This window comes from Anopheles maculipalpis, chromosome 2RL, assembly GCF_943734695.1.
Source record: "Anopheles maculipalpis chromosome 2RL, idAnoMacuDA_375_x, whole genome shotgun sequence".
NCBI lineage: Eukaryota > Metazoa > Arthropoda > Insecta > Diptera > Culicidae > Anopheles > Anopheles maculipalpis.
In genome coordinates this window covers 40,276,164-40,294,326 of record NC_064871.1, presented here as the reverse complement: position 1 = coordinate 40,294,326, position 18,163 = coordinate 40,276,164, and the positions used below count along the sequence as shown (strand labels likewise).

The following is an 18,163-nucleotide window of genomic DNA, read 5'->3' as shown; positions in this document are numbered from 1 at the left end:
ACGATGTTACGATGTGGCTAGCAGTCCGTAAATAGAGCAGTGTGCCAACACGTGGTGGTGTCTTTTACATAAACAGATGGTGTTTTTTTTTAAGTATTGTATCCTCAGGATGCTGTCAGTACCGATTAGCGTTACCCTTGTCCGCAAAGCAGGACCTCAGCGATTCTTCGGCAACAAGGGTCGGTTTGTGTGGTGGCACAGCAACCTGAGCAAACAGTGCGATGCCCTTCGTCAGAAGTTCGATTGCTTCGTCAACGCGTTCGTCCTGTTTGGGTTGGATGGATTACACAAAATAGTTGGATTAGTAAAATGCTGGCGATTCTGCCCCTGCACCGAAAAAAAACCCCCCGGGTATGTGTGGTTCCACTGTTGTCATCCCGCTACTACGGTTAAGGAAGAGTGAAGAAGAGATTGTATTTGATATTGCTTAAATACCTCCAACTGATGAGACTGTAGATAGATAGATAAAAGACGGATGTACATTAACTCGAAGTCACACAAACGACACAAACGACACATAGACACGTAAGCACATCTACATTTTTCTTCTTTACAGTAGGAAAGTAGGAAATATGGGAATATTGCGACCCCTGTGGTTAGGGATCAGCATTTAAGGGGGAAACATATTTAATTTGCCGTATTAGATGACAGACGTGGTGAGGTGATAGGTGACACTGTTTCTAGTTATCAGATTAGCTGACACAATCTGCTCCCGTTTCCATTTTCCCACTTACCGCCATCATTTCCGCACCGGTTGTGCACAACTGATCGCTAGCCTCGAGCATTTTCACGCTCGCCTCCAGGTTGATCTGTTTCTTGCACTTGTTGCACTTTACAGTGCGCTGCGACGGTTTGCTTGGGTAGGACAGTGCATTTCCACAGTCCGGAGTGGTGCAGCGCAGTCGTGGCTTGTCCGGCAGCTTATCCATCTTCGGCCAATCCTCACCGCACGCTCGACAATCACACTTGAACCAGTAGCGTGATCGTAGATTCCGTTGACGCACCGCTTTCGGTTGTCGCAGAAAGTGTGGCCCATAATTTTCTGGCACTACCGCACCGGCCGGTATCGGTCGGCTAGTGTGCAGTATCATGGATGTTCCAAGAAACGAACGAGTTACACCCGGATAGCACTCGTGGTTAAACATCGATGCGCCACGATAAATGCCCACCCCGATATACTGCACTTTGGCCGTATCGAACCGATGCTCACCGGTGATGCGCGTTTCGTACACCTCGTGAGCGTTGAACTGTAGCGATTGGAGTGCGGATAGCAGAACCGCACCAACCTGCAGCTCCTGCTCGTTCGGTTCCGGTGCTTCCGTTGCACGACGACCGAAAAATTCCGCTTTCTGTAGACAGCGCAGCAAGAAAGCGGTCATGAGCGTGCGCTTAAAGTGATCTTCCGGATCACGATGCTCGGTATGGGCACAAAACGTGTCCCGCAACATTTTACCCTCTTGGATCACTTTCTGTGGCGTACCGGCCTGAGTGATCATACGCAAAGCGACATGACATAGAATGGACATACCGGAACCGATCATTAGATCGAGATACTGACACTCGAAGCGATGGTACGTGGCACAGGCTTTATCCCGACAGGCTACCGAGCAAAAAGCCACTCCACAACAGTCTGGACATGCGACCGGTGCTATCAATCTGGAAGGGATTGGAGGAGGTGGAAAAACGATTATGAACGAGTTTGGAGATCATTTTCGCTTGCTTCACTAAACTGAACCTCGAGAAGCAGGCAGTGCAGTGCGTTCCAAAGTACTTCGGATGCAGACAAGCAGCGTAGGCCGGCTCGGTAAGAATCACCTCACCAGGACCAAGATCTGCTGCCGCGATGACGTAACGACCGCGTGGATCGTCCTTACTGCCGGCAAGCTTGATCTTGTTGGATGCACCTGCAATTTCACTACTCTCACCATCACCGGCCAGTTTCGGTAAGGTGCGCTCCAACTCGACCGGTGGCGTTTCCTGCTTAAGCACACGCAAATCATCCATATCTTCCTTGAGGCGCGTGAGCGCATAATCATTATGCCCGGATAGTTGATGGAACAATTTGGCCGCAACCTCGGCACGGTTATTCTCACCCGAAACTTGGTAAGAAACAAACACATAAATTTAAAGTGGTAGATTTCGATTTTTCCTGCTGTAAAATATTCACTTACGTGCGTAACACTTAGCAACACGTGCGTAGTAGTCAGCGTTTTGCTTTACCGGTAGGCCACACTTCGAAGCGAGCTGCAGATCCTGAAGACCGCGTTTACCGTCCAGCATACGAATGAAAACTTCAGCCCGCGTCCATAGTGCGAGCGCTAGCGATAGGCCCTTGTCAATGTATCGATCCACACCCTGACCGGGAGCACGCATCACCGCCTGGCAGGCCATTATAAGTGCCTGCTGCAGCTTATTTTCGCTAAGCAATTTCAAGGCCTGCTCACGCCGCTGCCAGGAAAACTTTGCATCCTTCCCACGAAACACGGGCTCAACGTGTTCGAGCGTTCCCTGCACCTCATACGCAACGACCGGATCTTCGTAGATCAGCCGCAACCGTTCCTGATCGGTCGGCACCTTCTGGTACACGTCCGTCAGCCAGCGGGCACTTTTGCCGGTAAAGTTTTCCGCCACCGAATGGTAAAACTCGTTGAAAAATCCTTCCTTCTGCGACTGGAGCGTTTTTTCGTTGCACAGCGACGTAAACAGAGGATCGTTGTCGATCGAGGTCATCTTGCTGGCTGCCACGCACTGTTTCGGAACTATCGAATGGATGGCTGAAAAACACCTACCACCGTATGGCAACTTGGAATTAGAATGAATGAGTAGGGGCACGTAGTGTTGTAAGCATGAGTGCACTAAATATAGAATGCATCTCCCGGCATGCCTTCGGCGCTCCCTTTTGAAACGGCCGGAAAAGGAGAGAGAGCGCGCAAGCGCATTAGTAATACGAATGTCAAGTGTTCGGTTTAGAAGCAAATGCACACAGTTTTGTTTACAAGCACACATTACTAAGCACAAGAACTGTAAATTTGTTAATTTATTTATCATGTCAACGGACCTTGAGGCCCTGTTAAAGCAACCAATGCTATCTTATAAACGAAATTTCAAAATACTGACTAAGACAAAGACGCTAACGAGTAAACGGACTTACGGAACGAATATACTTGAGAAATACGGGACGTGTCGAATTGGGCTGATAAAGGTCAGACACAAATTTAAATTCACGACAAATTAGCAGAATAACTGTCAGAGCAACCGAAACGAGTGTGGCGTTCCTTAACGCCTATTAATCTCCTAGCTAGCAGATTTCTCACCGGGACGTAAAGACAAACTACAGAGAGTAGAGTCAGCGAATCGACCCGAGGCTCGATACAAAGGATCTTTGTAGCGTAGTTAATCTTCCAGGAGTCCATCGTAGAGCGAATTTAGTGAATTTTCGCTGGATGGACTCCAAGCACGCCAGCGACCGAGCAGATGTAGTGCACCACACTACGGATGCGTGCTCTACGACTGACCGGACGAGCGAGCAGTACAGCGTTTTGGCCGCGTTTTTAGGATGACTAAGATCTTGCGCCAGAAGCTTTAACAACGCTGGTTACTGCTAGTAATTATGTGCTTCAATTGGTCATAGAAGCTCAACGTATTGTCAAGGAGCACTACAAGGTTACTGACACAACGTCGCTCTTCCTGTTAAAAGTGATAGTAATACACTTCTCGATGCATAACTCCAGGCCATTCGCGGCACACCACGGCACAGGACTGAAAAGTCTCTAAAACGGCCTGAAGCAGTAGTTGGACAGTTCGATTGCGGAGTGGAAGGTAGATTTTCGCGGCATCGGCTTATAAAATGTATCAGCGAGTCGAAAGTACAAGAGCGATGTCGTTTAAATAAACGTCAATGTTGTGCGGAACACGATTAAAGCCGACCAGTTCTTAGACGATCTTCATGTAAATTCTCATGACAACAATTTTCTTTCGAATGGGAGAAGGAAAAAAAACGAATCGTCACTCTGTTTTTACCATTTTCCATGTACATTTGTATCGTGTATCTGTTTTATTTCGTTCTTGCGTCAACCAACCGCCCAGTTATCTGCGTTTGTGTTTGTGTTTGTTCATATGTGATTTGTTTATCTATCATCGAATTAAATCCCATCCAGATATCGTTTAACATCATCTTTGGTTTGCCCTTAAATATTAATACAATTCTATTCGTTTCATTGTTTGCATTTTTTGTTTTGTTCTTGTATATGTAGAGTTTGTCGTTTATGCTCCCTACATTTTGCTTAACATCGTCTTCCCTGCCCGCTATCGTTATATGTATAATTAATATTGATAATGATCTCACTATGCCGTTGCTGCCTCGGTGAGTATGTCGAACTTCTTCACGTCATCCCCGTGAGTGAGTGCTCACAGGACTTATCGCGCTTTACATACAGTTTAGGCGGTGTAAAGCGATCCCTCTATGATTAGTGGCAATTTGGTTGGTTTGGCCCTTCCTTGGTCGAGTTATATTGATGCGTGCGGCAAAGTTTCGATGAAAATGTGCACACACACGCACCGCCGTACGTACATACATACATACACTCACATACACGTACAAGATTATTTTGTCAATGTGAAAAATAAGTCAAGAGATCGGTTCCATTGATCGGGTTGGCTTTGCTGCGGAGGGAGAATGCATCGGAACAACGATTCCATCAAATCATGCCGGGCGTGGGACGTGGCGTAACATGTCTTCCAAAAATATATCCATCTTTTCCCCATCATGCCTATACGTGTGCCTGGCGCCTAGCTATTATAACTATACGCTTTTCGCTTTTCCGATCGGTTTTTCGTGGTGACTTCTGCTAAAGCTTTCCCCGTTTGGTCAAGACAGGCTTAATTGACTACTCTAAGAGATGTCCTTTTTTTTGCTACACATTCGATGCACATTCATTCGGGGCCACAGATGGCAGTCGATTCTACACACAAAATTATGCTCTACTTTGCTGCGTGATTTCTGCGTGTAATGAATGTGGAATGGAACTAAAGTTTTTTGGGCATAAAATATTTCACTGTTTGTTTGTCTTTCTTTACAAGGATGACCACGTGCTTCGTTAGGGAACTTCGTTCACTAGCTGCATAATACTGATGGTAACGATTCGTTAATGTCACTTGCTATAAGGTATAGATGTCTTAATAAGTCTCCTGATACAGTTATCGATCGATCGATAATATCGGTAAATTGAAGTTTAAAAAGATCACGATCAGTGCAGTGGCAAACCGAAGCTGTGTCCTTACTGGAATCTAGGAACATTGACTAACATACAAGCAAACCATTGCTCTACCTTTGCCAACAGAATAGTGTTGATATGTTCTGTTCTCTGTTCTCTGAAATGCTTCAACAACATTGTGCCGATGTGCTCAAGGATGTAGAATAAGGAAACTTGACATAACACTCAAATAGTCTCTTTTGTTGGGGGATTTTTATGTTGGTACTGTGCTCTTGAGGCACGCTACGACGCTCTAGTTGCTTTGCTCCTTTGCTAAACCCGGCATCAGGTAGGTGATCATCGTGCCCTTACCCTTCACGTTGACCGTTCCACGGCAGGTTAGATTGTAGCCATTGTCCTTCACTATCTGATACACATCTTCCGTGACCTGGATGTGGTCCATCAGCCCCGTGGAGTCCATCCGCGAAGCGACATTAACCGCATTGCCCCAGATGTCGTACTGTGGCTTACGGGTGCCAATCACACCCGCCACTACCGGTCCGATATTGATCCCTGTACAACATATTGACGATTAGTTAAATGTTTGCTCTTACCTACTTCACCTCGGTCACTGCTTACCGATACGCATACGGAAGTTGTTGAAGGAATGTTCGTTGACGTCCGTTATCTTCTGGAAGAGTTCGAGCGCATAATCCATCATGGCGATAACGTGCTGGAAATCGTTCTTGTCACAGCTGTTCGCGGTCAGCCCCGAGGCGGCCATGTACGTTGAGCCAGTCGTTTTAATCTTCTCCACATAGCGGAATCGTTCCAGTCCGAGCAGCTCGTCAAAGTCGACAATGATTTCGTTCAGCAGCCGTAAACACTCGACGCCTTCGTTGTTCCCTTCCAGCTCGATGTAGAACTCGGAAAAGTTTGGTATCGAAGCGAACATTACGCACACCGTGTCGCATTGTTCGTGATAGATTTCCTTTGAAAGATGAAGAAAGAAAAATAGAAAATTATACACCGTGCCGCGAAACCAGCAAATTTGTGAATCTAAGCTTACCTCGATATTTTTCTCACGCATCAAAAAGTGATCCGCCACATGAACCGGTAAGATGTTGGCTAGCAGTTTACGGTTGTAAGCCTGCAGATGCTCCATGTCCTCCTTCTCCTCCGTCGCTTGCAGCTTCCAGATAAAGTCGAGGCGACGTGTGATCTCCGTCTGCTGGCTGTGCATAATTTGTCCGATCACGAACACGACCAAGAACGCTACATCGATCAGAAATCTTTCTGTCGTTAGAAACCTATGCAGGGAATGAGGGCAGGAAGAGATTTATTAGATGGTTTGGAAAAAATAGTATCTCTATTTGATTACAGTAATTGTTTCAAAAATGTGTACAATTTTTGTTTGGCACCCTCTTTGAAAATTGTGTGTACCTTTACTAGCGCCATCTGTTGGAGACTAGCAGTGACTTTTAAAACGATTTTAATCAAATCTACCATACATCAAAACACAATAGAAAAATTACTAATTTGAAACGATTTCTACTTATTTTTATGTAGTATCTTGTATCTTCCATTACAGCCCATATGCATATCAATATAAAACGGTGAATATAAATAGAAATGCTGGATTTAAGCACCTTATGACTAGCTATCATTTTTCTTACAAAATTTTAAGACATTTTAAGTTATTAAATTTCGTTCGTCTTTTAGACAGGAACTCACAGCATATTTACTTTTGCTTGGTTTTAAAATCCTTTCACAAGTATGATACTATCTAAAAATCTTAATTGAATATTGTACCGATGAGTTCAGTCGGGCATATTCACTTGACGTTCGCCGATCCAGGGCAAGCAAGCGACGCAGTTAATTGAGCTGTAATCCGACTAATGGGTGTGTAACGATGACTCTATTGTTGCATCCCTGAACCCTAGCTCGTGTATCGGGTATTTCAATCCTTCGTGGCTGATTCGCGAGCTCGCGTACGTGCATTGAATTGAAAATGCTTCTCGAAGACACACCACAACCGTGCAGACTGTGCACGGTTGGGTAAATTAGCTTTCCGGCTTGTTTGTGGTTTTGATGTGGTGTAGTCAAACTGCCGCGGTGTAATTAGTACCTGATGAGCGTATTTTTACCCCGTTCCCTCAAACTAGTTGAAGGGATGTTTGCCGGTAGTTAGAGGTGTTTCATGATCGGGGTTCGATGTGCATTGTCCTTTGTAAAATTAGGAAAGGCAATAATATCGGGTAGTATGTTATGTATTATAACATAAAAACATTTGAGCAAAGTGATTGATTGAATTGATTGATAAAAAGCAATCGAGAAAACATCGTTCTAAAGAAAAATCGGCCCATAGGAAATAATGTAAACAACTAAACCGCTGTTAACATTAAGTCGTGTCAATAATCGATGGAAGGGAAAAAATCTACATAAGTTTTTTTCTATTCTTGAACCAATCCACGCTTTCGCCGCTCACACCACCATACAAAAAAACAAAATCCAAGAAACTCCCTTGATATACAAAAAGAAAAGTAATTGCGCTTAAATCTCTCCCAGCAACAGACAAAATTAATGAATCACTTCCGATGCCGGCAAATATTGGAACGAATTTGCCAAGGTTTCCGAGAGTCCTGTGGAAAACTTTTCGCCGAGGATGATTAACAAGCTAAAAGGTGAATTTTTTAAAGTCATTTTCTCCATTTCTGTGTCTTCTCCGACGCTCCCTGCATTAATCGAATCGCAGCTTGCTTCACCCGCTCGATTGACGACTAATGCCACCGGTGGTAGAATTGATGGTCACCCAAGCGGAAGCAATGGTTGTTATATCCACATTATTAAGTTGATCGGGAAGTTTTTAATCCTCACCGTGCGGCAAAAGCGTAAGTAAAGGAAGTTGCCCGATACTTCCCGGGAGTTTTGCTGTGAGAAATGAACTGTCCTGCCGGTGGTGTTAAAAATTCTACGCCATCCCATCCGCATCGTGATAATGCTGTGAGGCGATGAAGGGCAAAGTTTATCGAAATGCTAACATCGACATGATCGAATTGGAGCGAAAGTCTGGGGAAGGATAATCTTCGCCAACTTAGGGTGTAACATGGAACGGTTGAGAGGAGTTTTATTTGTAATTATGATTTAATTTTAATCCTAGCTGATTGATGCCAGCTGTCGATGCCATGCAGGGAGCAGAATTCCTTTGAATTTATTTCTATGCATCATGTTGTGTGAACTCATGCACGGTTGCAAAAGTTTATGGTTATAAATAGTTTAATTTTCCCACGGAAAATTAGATTCATTACATTCAGATTAATTATATTGTACGGTACAATAAATTCATAGAATGTATCTGAAACACTTCATCGTTTCTCTGAAACATTCATTCTGGAATAAATATTTCTTACCACTAAGGAACTGTTTCATGAATGCGCAGGATGGTTTATTTCCCTAGCTCCAAGCTCATTCCGCAAGAATTCACTGTAAAAACACCTTTTATCGCAATAATATTTCAAGCTAAAGCAACCCCTATCGCCCTATCGACTCACACGTTGCACCAAATACCTATGCTTTACACATCTCCACAACTGTGACACAATATATTATGCGATTTAAATTAATAATGTGTCCAATCAATACGTTCACATAGTTACTTATTCAACTGAACGCATTCAATTTCCGCTTCCACGAACCGTACCGAAATTGCGATTCGATTTGTGGTAAGCCACAGCCGACGCATTACCATACTTCCGGGCACCGTCCCACACAGAGGGGGAGTGAATTTTATAGCCAAACTTACCATGGTTCACAGTGACGGTCGAAGATGAGTGCCAGCACGATGATGGACGCAACGTACAGCACGAGTATGACAATAAGCAGCAAGATTTTGAATAAAATTTTAATAAACTGATGTACCGCACAGGTCAGTAAGGCAAGCAAGGTAAGCAATAGTAGAATCTGTGAATGGGAAGACAAGGGTGGTAAATAGAAATAGTTGGATGCTCAGGAGAGTTATACTCACATTAATAATTTTTGACTCCTTACAACTACTAGGCCGAACGAGCGGATACTCGTCGTAAAGCGAAAGATAGAAAATTAAAGTCTGCAGTGGGATAGAAACATGAGAAAAATATCAAATTGCTGTAATAAAAACGATAGAATGTCTCCATCGGAACTTACCAGTTTGTAGTAAGATAAACATATCACAGTAATGACGACGCATAGCGATATCACTTGAGCTATTTCACGGTGGCCGTGAATTTTTTGTGACAATGCACGAAAGAATGTAGACACTTTCTGTAAATCGAAGGGAAACGAAGAGCCTTAGAAGATTACTAATTTGAAAACATATTTCAATTGCTTAGATATTACCATATCTTCCCGTGTAAACACTGGGACGCAGGATACTAAAAGGGTAAGGGATAGAACTCCATACACCCAATAGCTGAAGTGATCCCTGTAAAAGGCAATTGTACATTGGACAAAGACAATCCTCCAGCAAATGAATCGTACTACGGAAACTTACATCGGGAACACTAACACCTGTATCGACATGATCCCCAGGAAGATGATGATGCTGCAATAGAAATAGACGTTCAGCATCGGATCCGGCTCGAGACAGTACTTTCGCTCGATGTCATCCTTAATGAACGTCAGATGGAACCGCTTGCAGTGATCGAGCCGCAACCGATCTATGCTACGTGCGTCGATTGCTTTGATGAGATACTCGTTCACTTCCTCTTCGGTGCTTTTCGGTTCAGTTTTGTCATTGAAGCCCATCTTCGACCAATGGCCCATCATGCGCAACTCCTTGGAAATGTTGCCATTAACGGACGACGACTGTTTCGACATTGTGTGCTATAAAACTATCCTCAGTTAGGTCTGCCCTAATTAAAACAGTCGAAAATCAAAAAACTTACCGGCCTGTATGATGCATCTTTCGGCACGATCAGATACGTCTGTATCTGATGATCCTTCAGATAGCTGTTCCGATCCGCTCCACGACCTTCCTCCACATCGTAATGATCACCAAGACAGCGGAGCGTTTCCTTTGTGATATGTACCCGTCCAGGCACACCGCCACTCTCCATATAGTTGGCCAACGTTACATCGTTAGACCACACATCAAATTGCCATTTCCTCAAACCCAACACTCCACAATGCACCCGTCCAGTGTGGATTCCTACACGCATGTTCACATTCACCGCCATAACTTCACGCACCAGAGCAATCGCATCGATCATGTCCAGTCCCATCTCCACCGCGCACAGTGCATGATCTGGACGGGCTTCGGGCAATCCTGACACACAGTAATAGCAATCGCCGAGCAGCTTAATGCGCAAACAGTGATGCTCCTGTGCGAGCCGATCGAATCGAGCAAACAATTCGTTCAACAGTCGGACCAACTCTTCGGCGGTACACTGATCGCTTAAGCTGGTGAAACCACAGATGTCCGCAAAGAGTATGCTAACGTTCTCGTGCCGTTGGATGTAGATTTTGTGGAACTGCGCTTCTCGCGGTTGTCCTGCAATGTCGTTCTTCATCTCCATCGCGACGTGCCGGGGAAGCACGGACAGAAGCAGCTGCTCTTGCTTCTGATTCTCGCGCTGAATTTTGAGCCGTGCCTCGACACACTGGCGTGTTTCCATGAATGCTTTGCGTTGAGATTTTTCTTTTGGCCAGTGCAGTAGGATGCCGGTCGCATTTGTACAGGCGAGTGTGATCAGATCACAGTATAACTGTGGAAAAGAAGTGTGGTAGAAGCAGGAGGAACGGTAGAAGGAGAAGAACTGTAACTTACCACATCCATATCGTCCGACTCGTTCATGTAGAACATGAGCACGATGTGCGAGATGGACAGCAGGCTACCACCAACAACTGCCTCACGAAGACGTATCGGCAGCATCGTGTAGATGATGTAGATGGCAATCACCGTACATCCACCTGACGAGGTGAACTTTCTGCAAGTGTAAAAGATTTATTTTGATGTAAGTTGTATTCAATATTGTGCTTTGTGAAAGTAAAGCACACTTTCATTTGACTTTTGAAACACTCACTTGGCCGATGTGGTAAAGCTGAAGCACACGTCCAGTACGAGCAGCGTCACCATAATGACGTACGACACCTGAAACAGGTAGATCTCGTTGATGCGCTGCTTGTACAGACACATCAGCAGTAACGCGTACACCGTGGCACACACGCCCAACACAATGATCTGGGTCATGTTGTCCTTCAGTAGCGTAAAGTAGTCGCGATTACACAACGGAATTTCTCCATCCTCCGAGTAATCGCTACTGACGTTGCCCGGCAGCACCTGAGGCGTCGTGAACGTACTGCTCACCGAGCCGTACGATCCGCTTCCTGTGTCCAGCTCGCGTGCATTCTCTGTGGTGGTATACTTCCGCCTTTTATCCTTGTCGTCTTTGTCTTTATCGTGCAGCGTGATGTCAGCTGCATTTTCTGCGACGAAGCTGTCATCGTGCTTGCTGGACTCCACATTATTTCTACCGCGAGATATGGAGAGGCAAAATTGACATAAAAAAATATGAGGCACGTGTGGTGTGCTGTGCGATCTGAAGCGATGAATAGAATTAGAGTGACGGTGGTTGAAGAGTTGTCTAGCTGCTTCAGCACAACGACATTCTGACGTACAACAATGCGTGGTTGTTTTTTTTTTTTTTTTTGGAAGCCATTTCCCTGTTGCGCAGCTTTTTTACGCGCCCTTCAATTATGGCCGGGCAATGCAATAGGTTGTTGAAGCGTTCAGCACGTGTAGAGCAAAAATGTGCCCAAGGATTCCTTCCGCGGGTATTCCGTACCAGAACCATCAAGTAGCAACAGCAACAAAAAATGAATTCGCTTATTATGTCCTATTACATTCACCAGCATTCTGTAACATTCGGGGAAGGTTGAGTTGGTGTGCAATAATGGATGAAGCCACACTCCGAAAAGGTCGCCTGTTTGCTGTACGCTGACCGAAAAGGAACGACTGTTATCACAATGATAACTGGTGAAGCCTTTCGCACTAATAAAGCAAAATTAACTGCCTGTAACGCGAGAAAGATGTTCTCCACTTTTTACGATTATTACCGCTGACCGGTGTGGACCGGTGGCTGACAAGGTGGACACCCGTAAAAAAGCTCATCTTGTGATCAATTAGGCCACAGCGAAATGATGAAGCATCAACCGGAGAAGATGTGTCGCATCATTTCGCAAGCCAACCTGAATGGAGGACATTATCCGTTTGCACTCTCCTTACCCGTTCCACCGTCGGTGTGTGGGACGTCCCGAAAGAACCACTTAAGGACACTCTACAGCTTCCCCGAGAGCTGAGTAGCAACATGTTGCTGCTCGATTTGCGGTAACACAGAGGAAGCTACAGCAGGTCGTCGTTTATCATGATTAATTACGACAATTTTGGTCATAATTTTGTACACTCACTCTGACCCTCCCCGGTGCTTGTAGGTGCGCTGGTTGCTAGTTACTGGTCTCGTTGTGGACGATTTGTTGTCGCGAGCAAGCGATTGGAGGGTTTTGGATGGCATTCACAGACGCCAACTAAACCGCGCTAATTAAGACGCACCTCGTAGCAGGCGTAAGCAGCTGCTACAGTTGGTTTGTGGCTAGAAATGTGGCCGGGCTAGTTAATCCCGGCGGGTCGGCCTTTAGGCTACCGGTAATCGGTATTTATAGTCAACCGTCAGTTTTGCGTCGTAGGGTTCAAAGTGTTCTAAGGGGTTTGTAGTTTCAACGGTACGAACAGCAAGGGCAAAAGCATTAGGCTTTAAATTTTGTTTAGAAATAAGCAACTTGGTGGAAAGTTTTATGTACTACTTTAGGGGGTGTGCCAAGTACTGCCACAGTAAGTATATAATTTAGAAAATTTATTGTACTTCATGATTGAGAAAAATGTACACCAGAATTTTGTGTCGAGGAATGCCGGTGAGCTTGGATTCCATAAAGTTTGCTTTTTATCTCTTGGCTGTTGATCTCTTGGAAAGATAAATTTTCAAGGGTATTTGCTCAGACATTCTTAGAAACAGAAGCAATTTTCGAAAAAAAAATTCAAAAAAATATAAAAGCTCATTTTCAATCATAAACAAAGGATATTCTTAAACAGAACAAAAACTGATCTTAAAACAGAACATAAAAAAACCGATTTAAAATGCAGTTCGTAAAGGTTGCAAAATTAATTAAATTAATTAAATTAAGAGAAACGATTGTGCTTGTAATCATGCTATTTTTTGTAGCTAAAATAATTTTCAATAATTTAATTCCTCTTGTTTTTCCAATACTCCGAAAAAACAGCTTTTGATACATCCATGTCAACTGTCCTAATTTCTTTTTTTGATATTATTTTTTGATATTCTATTATTTTAAATTTGAAAAAATCCAAAATCTTGTTTTTTGCTTTATTGTTGAAAGATTTTGTAATTTATAGCGTTTCATGATAAGTAGTTTTGAATTGGTCTAATCATGTTTAAAAGTGTTTTATAACAACTGCTGCTCTTCGTTCACTGCTAATCTTCGTAAAATTGTACGTTTTTACCATCGTGCCAGTATAATCCGGCTCTCTTGCTGTTTTGATCAACAAATTCTACCATTCTTTGTTCACCAATTTTAGTACAAATCCGTATTTTGAACTTGGAGGATTTGGTAGCACCGTTCCAACTAGCGAACAAAGCACTGATTATCTGGCCCGCAACGGAACTGTCGGTGTTGGTACACGGTCAATGTATAGCCGGGTGTCTGATGAAAGGAAAAGATCCCGAGCTAACAACCAAAAGTCTATTTTTTGTACCGGTTTATTCAGCTGTTAATGGGAAATTGATGGTTTGCCTGGTAACCACACATATAAACCTCTCAAAAGCACTCACACATATTTACAAAGCTGCTTTTGTATGGAAGATTTAAAGTTGTGGAAAATAGGATCTACTACTGAAGCTCTTATTACAATTGCCCACCAAACAAAGAGACGAAACACACCTAGAAAAAGGGGAAAAGCTGTGCGCCTTTTACTTATCTCCCTGTTGACTGTTTCAAATCAAATCGGTACAATCTTATTTGCACATTAAAGCCAATCATGAGCTTTTTCTTCCCTTCACCTCCGAATCCTACGCCCGAATCTTTTCAAATGATCCCTTCCAAAAACGAAGACAAATGAAAATGCGTCTGAAAGCAAGCATGAGCTTTTCCTCCATTTATCTTGTTTGTAAAAGCGAAAGATGACGTCCTGTTCTACACGTGCTCCGCCGCTCGGAGAAAAAATGGATCCTTCGCCCCGCTTGTGATGGCAGCGCCTAGGCATGGCGGTAAGTTAATTCATGTTTCGTCGAAATTCTGCTGGTAGCAGTATCGGGGTCGCAGCCGACTAAAACCCAGTCACTGTCACTGATTTGTGAAAGGAAAAATTCAATTTGCACATCAGTTTAGGGCAATTGATTCTTAAGCTTAGCGTTAAGTGAATGAAAGTGGATGAACATTTATTGTCATTGTAGCCGGTATAGAATTGCCATCTTTTGTGGCAAGCGTTTATGGAAAATGGGGACAACCAAACTACAAGTGGTAGGACCTTTTTTTTACTATTTTAATAAGCCGAAGATGCGGAGCTTTTGTAATCAAATAAATCTTTTAAAACATAGCAATTTCTACGCTTCCATTTCGCATGAATTATCCGATTGCATTTTTCCTTTAAAAAAAAACAAAACACTTCTCTACATTATCATTATACTCTTCGCTCTGCAACGTCAACCCAAGTGCCTGTGCCCGAATACGTCTGCTGTATGCTAGATAATTTGATTTATGTGAAGATATTTACCCCAATCTTGGCTTTATCGTCCTTTTTCCAGCTCAGTGGCTTACTCACCTATGATTTGCATGTCCCCGAGACCATCGTCTCCTCCTTACCGTCCCCGTGCGGTCCCGTATTCGTTCTTGAGCCGCCGTATCAGCAACAGGTACCACGACGACAGTCTCAGATTCAGCATCCCAGCGTCTTCGTGTCCTTCGTACCATTCCACCGTCTGCTTCTTCCGCCCCATCGGCAGTCCATTCGTCAACCAATTCGCTGAAACCTTTCGCACCCGTACCACCTGGGTCGTCCTTTTCGTTACCATGGAATCCGCTCGTACCGTCCCGCTCCGCTTCTTCGTTGCGTTCTCGTTGGTTCGGTTGGACCGTTACGCTACGTTCTTCGCCGTAGTTTCGATCCGGTGGCACCACCTCCTCGGTTCTGTTTCTTTCGAGCGGATCTTCGTAGCTACCGTTGCCGAATGCAATCGCCGCCAACGTGGTACCGTTGAGGGGATCTGTGAAAGGGGTTACCGGGGTAACAGGTGGCATAAATCGATTGAAGGAAGTTGTGTTTGAAAATGGACGCAGGGCAGGCACGGTCACGGTGGGCATGTACGGTTCAGTGCTCGATTTGGGCGTTCGGAGAAGATTAACTAAACGGAAGTTAATGCAGGGCATTATTATTGTCATATCAGCTGCTGGAAACTGATACGTTGTTGCGGGAGTGATTTCCGTGCGGGAAAGAAAAGTTGTTGTGGCAATGTTTTGGACTGATTGGAGGTTGAAAACAGAAAGGAATTGAAAATGTTTTGTGCGTCAAGCGATGGAGAAGTAATATTATTCATTGTTTCTGTGTAAACAAAATCCGTAGCAATCTAATCTGGACAGATTATATTTTATTTATGTATTAAGCGAACGGAAACTGAAAAAAAATCGAAACAAGTTTTCAATGTGAATCCAAAGCAAGTAAAATATGTGTTATAATTTGAAATCGCAAATATTTTTCAGAGGAATACAAATGTAGAAACAAAAAATAATACCATAAAAACCATACATTCAACAGAGAAATAGCTCAAAACATTGTTCTCTAATCATAAACGCGTTCAAAGTTAGGAAAAAGCTCCATGATTACACAAAACTACTCTCGGATGGAATTTTGAAAAAGTTTGAAATTTAAACATTACTAACAACTAAATTAATGTATCGTATGCTCAAGCCACATGAGCGATGTAACCATTTCGCCAACCACCAACTTTCTGCAGTGGAGAAGAAGCGTATTAAATCGCACCCTGCTGTTTCGAATTGAACGAGTTTGGAGGTTGTTTATGTAATGCCCACTGATTATTATGCTGCTGTTGATAATTTTTTTATATTGCAGTACTTGACCATACCAACCTCCACCTGAAAGCTGGATGGAAATGGAGAGATAATATCTGCTATTTCTCCAAAACACGTCAGCACACCATAATGTATGTCCGGATGTGTTTTTTTGTTGCTCGCCGTTAATCCTGCCCCCATTAATGTGTCACGCTGTGTAAGACTCACTCGGCCACTGAGCTGTCCGACCGGGACGTCATACTCGGATCGCATCGCTGTACTTAGCGTTATGAATTATGTTGTGATATGTGTGCTGTTCAAGTTCCCAGCATGGGGGAGGAAAATGCTTTCCAATCGGATCGGAACCGTAAGAGCTTGCTTCTGGGGAAAGGCTTAAGGCCACACTGTGTGTCTGTGTCTGTGTTTGTACGGGCAGTATCATCATTGGGTAGGAAATAGACAAATACTCGCGAAGCTAGAACACACAATCTCCCCGAACTCTACCCATGTGTGATAAATCCGATCCCACATTGCCACACTGCTTCTCCATTGTGGTAGCTACCCGTGTATCTTTCGCGTCCAAACCCTGCCTGACCAGACCTGACCATCGTAATCGTTATCCTTACCTTGACCGACGTGCACACCGTCCAGCGGTGTAGACTGGTAGCAGCTTTCCAGCGACTGTTGCAGGATGAACGTAAACACTAGATGTATTAGCGCTAAGATAAATATTAATCCTAACAGAAGCCACACGATGTGAACCGCATTGCTTTGATTCATGCGAAGAAAGTACCGCTGGTACAACATTTCCACCTAAGGGCGAGCAACGGAGAGAGAGAGAGAGAGAGAGAGAAAAACACACACATACAGACCGTTAGTTAGGAGGAAAACATCACGGGCAAAATCTCATTAGCTGTCGCCATTAAGTAGAGGAACCATCAACGATTCTAAGCGAGAACGGGAGCTTCTACGAGCTGCGGTGAAGTTGGATGTGGCAAGTTGTTATTAGTGACGTTGGGATCGGGGCTTGTTCTTTCGGACCTGGCTGTGTTTCCCGGCTAATGGTGACGACAGATCACTGCCGGTAAACTTCCTCCGTTGGGTTTCGTGTCGATAGTTTGCTTCATGCTCACGCAAACATGCACGAAGTACTGAGACCGTGGCCCCGAGAGGGATACGGCACTGGTAGTAACACGGCGAGCGACGAATTGATTGTGTTGATTATTACAAGCTCTGGAGCTTGATCACTTAAGGACGTGATTGAACACTGATTGCAGCTTGGTCCGGAGGGACCTGTTGGCGATTGGCTAGCAAAAGGAAGGAAGGAAAACCTAAGAGTAATGTCCACTGGGAGCGAACATTTATGATTGAAATACAATTGCTAGAGAATAGAGACGCTTGGACTTGGACTTGGACTTTACAAAATACAAACCTTCCTGCTTTAAAAATCAGACTTTATGATACTGTAACTTTATTGGTTTTAATCAAATTGTTTCTACTTCAATAAAGTTTTTGGAGCATGAACCATTTGTGCCGTAATCAAAAAGTGAAGAGCTTTATTCCTTCACTTTCTAAACTTTATTTCTTATTTTTTTCGTTCTCACTTTTAAACTCGATTATCAAATGAATTCCATTTCATAATGGCTTTCAAATGGACAAACATTTCTGGTCATCCATAATTTCTCGGAACTCTAGAGAAGAAGCAAAACAGTTGCCAGCGCAAAAAAAAGTTGCTAAATTCTTGGAAAAGTTTTTAGAACGGCACTGCTTGAAGCCTTGAAGGGACAGCGAAGTGATTGAAGCTCTTTAATGTTTAGTGTCAGCGCTTGGCGTACTTTGACGTCATTAGAACTGGTGTG

At 43.9% G+C, this 18,163-nt stretch overlaps 4 protein-coding genes across 5 annotated transcripts in view; 1 reads left to right on the top strand and 3 right to left on the bottom strand.

The window, feature by feature from the left end:
- LOC126557178 (uncharacterized) overlaps positions 1–18,163 on the top strand; it is a 422,959-nt gene that overhangs the window by 119,815 nt on the left and 284,981 nt on the right. The gene's annotated exons all lie outside the window — the stretch shown is intronic.
- The window catches only part of LOC126558300 (ras-related GTP-binding protein A), a 284,579-nt gene that overhangs the window by 52,084 nt on the left and 214,332 nt on the right, over positions 1–18,163 (bottom strand). The gene's annotated exons all lie outside the window — the stretch shown is intronic.
- Positions 104–2,735, bottom strand: LOC126557331 (SET and MYND domain-containing protein 4). Of its 2 annotated transcripts, XM_050213053.1 has the most exons (5): positions 2,172–2,735; positions 1,736–2,099; positions 735–1,656; positions 436–450; positions 104–265 (listed from the first exon to the last, which is right to left on the bottom strand). In XM_050213053.1, exons 1-5 carry the CDS (start codon positions 2,728–2,730, stop codon positions 116–118), a joined length of 2,010 nt encoding a protein of 669 aa, XP_050069010.1. In that variant the 5' UTR covers positions 2,731–2,735; the 3' UTR covers positions 104–115. The 2 variants fall into 2 exon arrangements, with proteins under 2 accessions (XP_050069010.1, XP_050069011.1); XM_050213054.1 differs by lacking the exon at positions 436–450.
- LOC126556719 (adenylate cyclase type 6) overlaps positions 5,478–18,163 on the bottom strand; it is a 41,294-nt gene continuing 28,608 nt past the window's right edge. Inside the window, exons 5-17 of the mRNA XM_050212164.1 lie at positions 16,931–17,117; positions 15,061–15,502; positions 11,252–11,698; positions 10,996–11,155; positions 10,115–10,933; positions 9,721–10,052; positions 9,567–9,651; positions 9,375–9,491; positions 9,217–9,297; positions 8,995–9,152; positions 6,262–6,502; positions 5,832–6,183; positions 5,478–5,765 (exon numbers count right to left, since the gene is read on the bottom strand). Coding sequence (XP_050068121.1) covers positions 5,506–5,765; positions 5,832–6,183; positions 6,262–6,502; positions 8,995–9,152; positions 9,217–9,297; positions 9,375–9,491; positions 9,567–9,651; positions 9,721–10,052; positions 10,115–10,933; positions 10,996–11,155; positions 11,252–11,698; positions 15,061–15,502; positions 16,931–17,117 — 3,681 coding nt within the window. The 3' untranslated portion in view covers positions 5,478–5,505. The remainder of the gene's footprint in view (positions 5,766–5,831; positions 6,184–6,261; positions 6,503–8,994; positions 9,153–9,216; positions 9,298–9,374; positions 9,492–9,566; positions 9,652–9,720; positions 10,053–10,114; positions 10,934–10,995; positions 11,156–11,251; positions 11,699–15,060; positions 15,503–16,930; positions 17,118–18,163) is intronic.

What these genes read in the sequence shown, in the direction of transcription:
- LOC126557331 (XM_050213053.1), bottom strand. Translation starts at nt 2,730, where the DNA reads ATGACCTCGATCGACAACGATCCTCTGTTTACGTCGCTGTGCAACGAA. An exon ending in TGTTGCTAAGTGTTACGCAC is followed by an intron (nt 2,100 to 2,171) that starts GTAAGTGAATAT and finishes TTTCTTACCAAG; the next exon opens with TTTCGGGTGAGAATAACCGT. An exon ending in TGCACTGCCTGCTTCTCGAG is followed by an intron (nt 1,657 to 1,735) that starts GTTCAGTTTAGT and finishes AATCCCTTCCAG; the next exon opens with ATTGATAGCACCGGTCGCAT.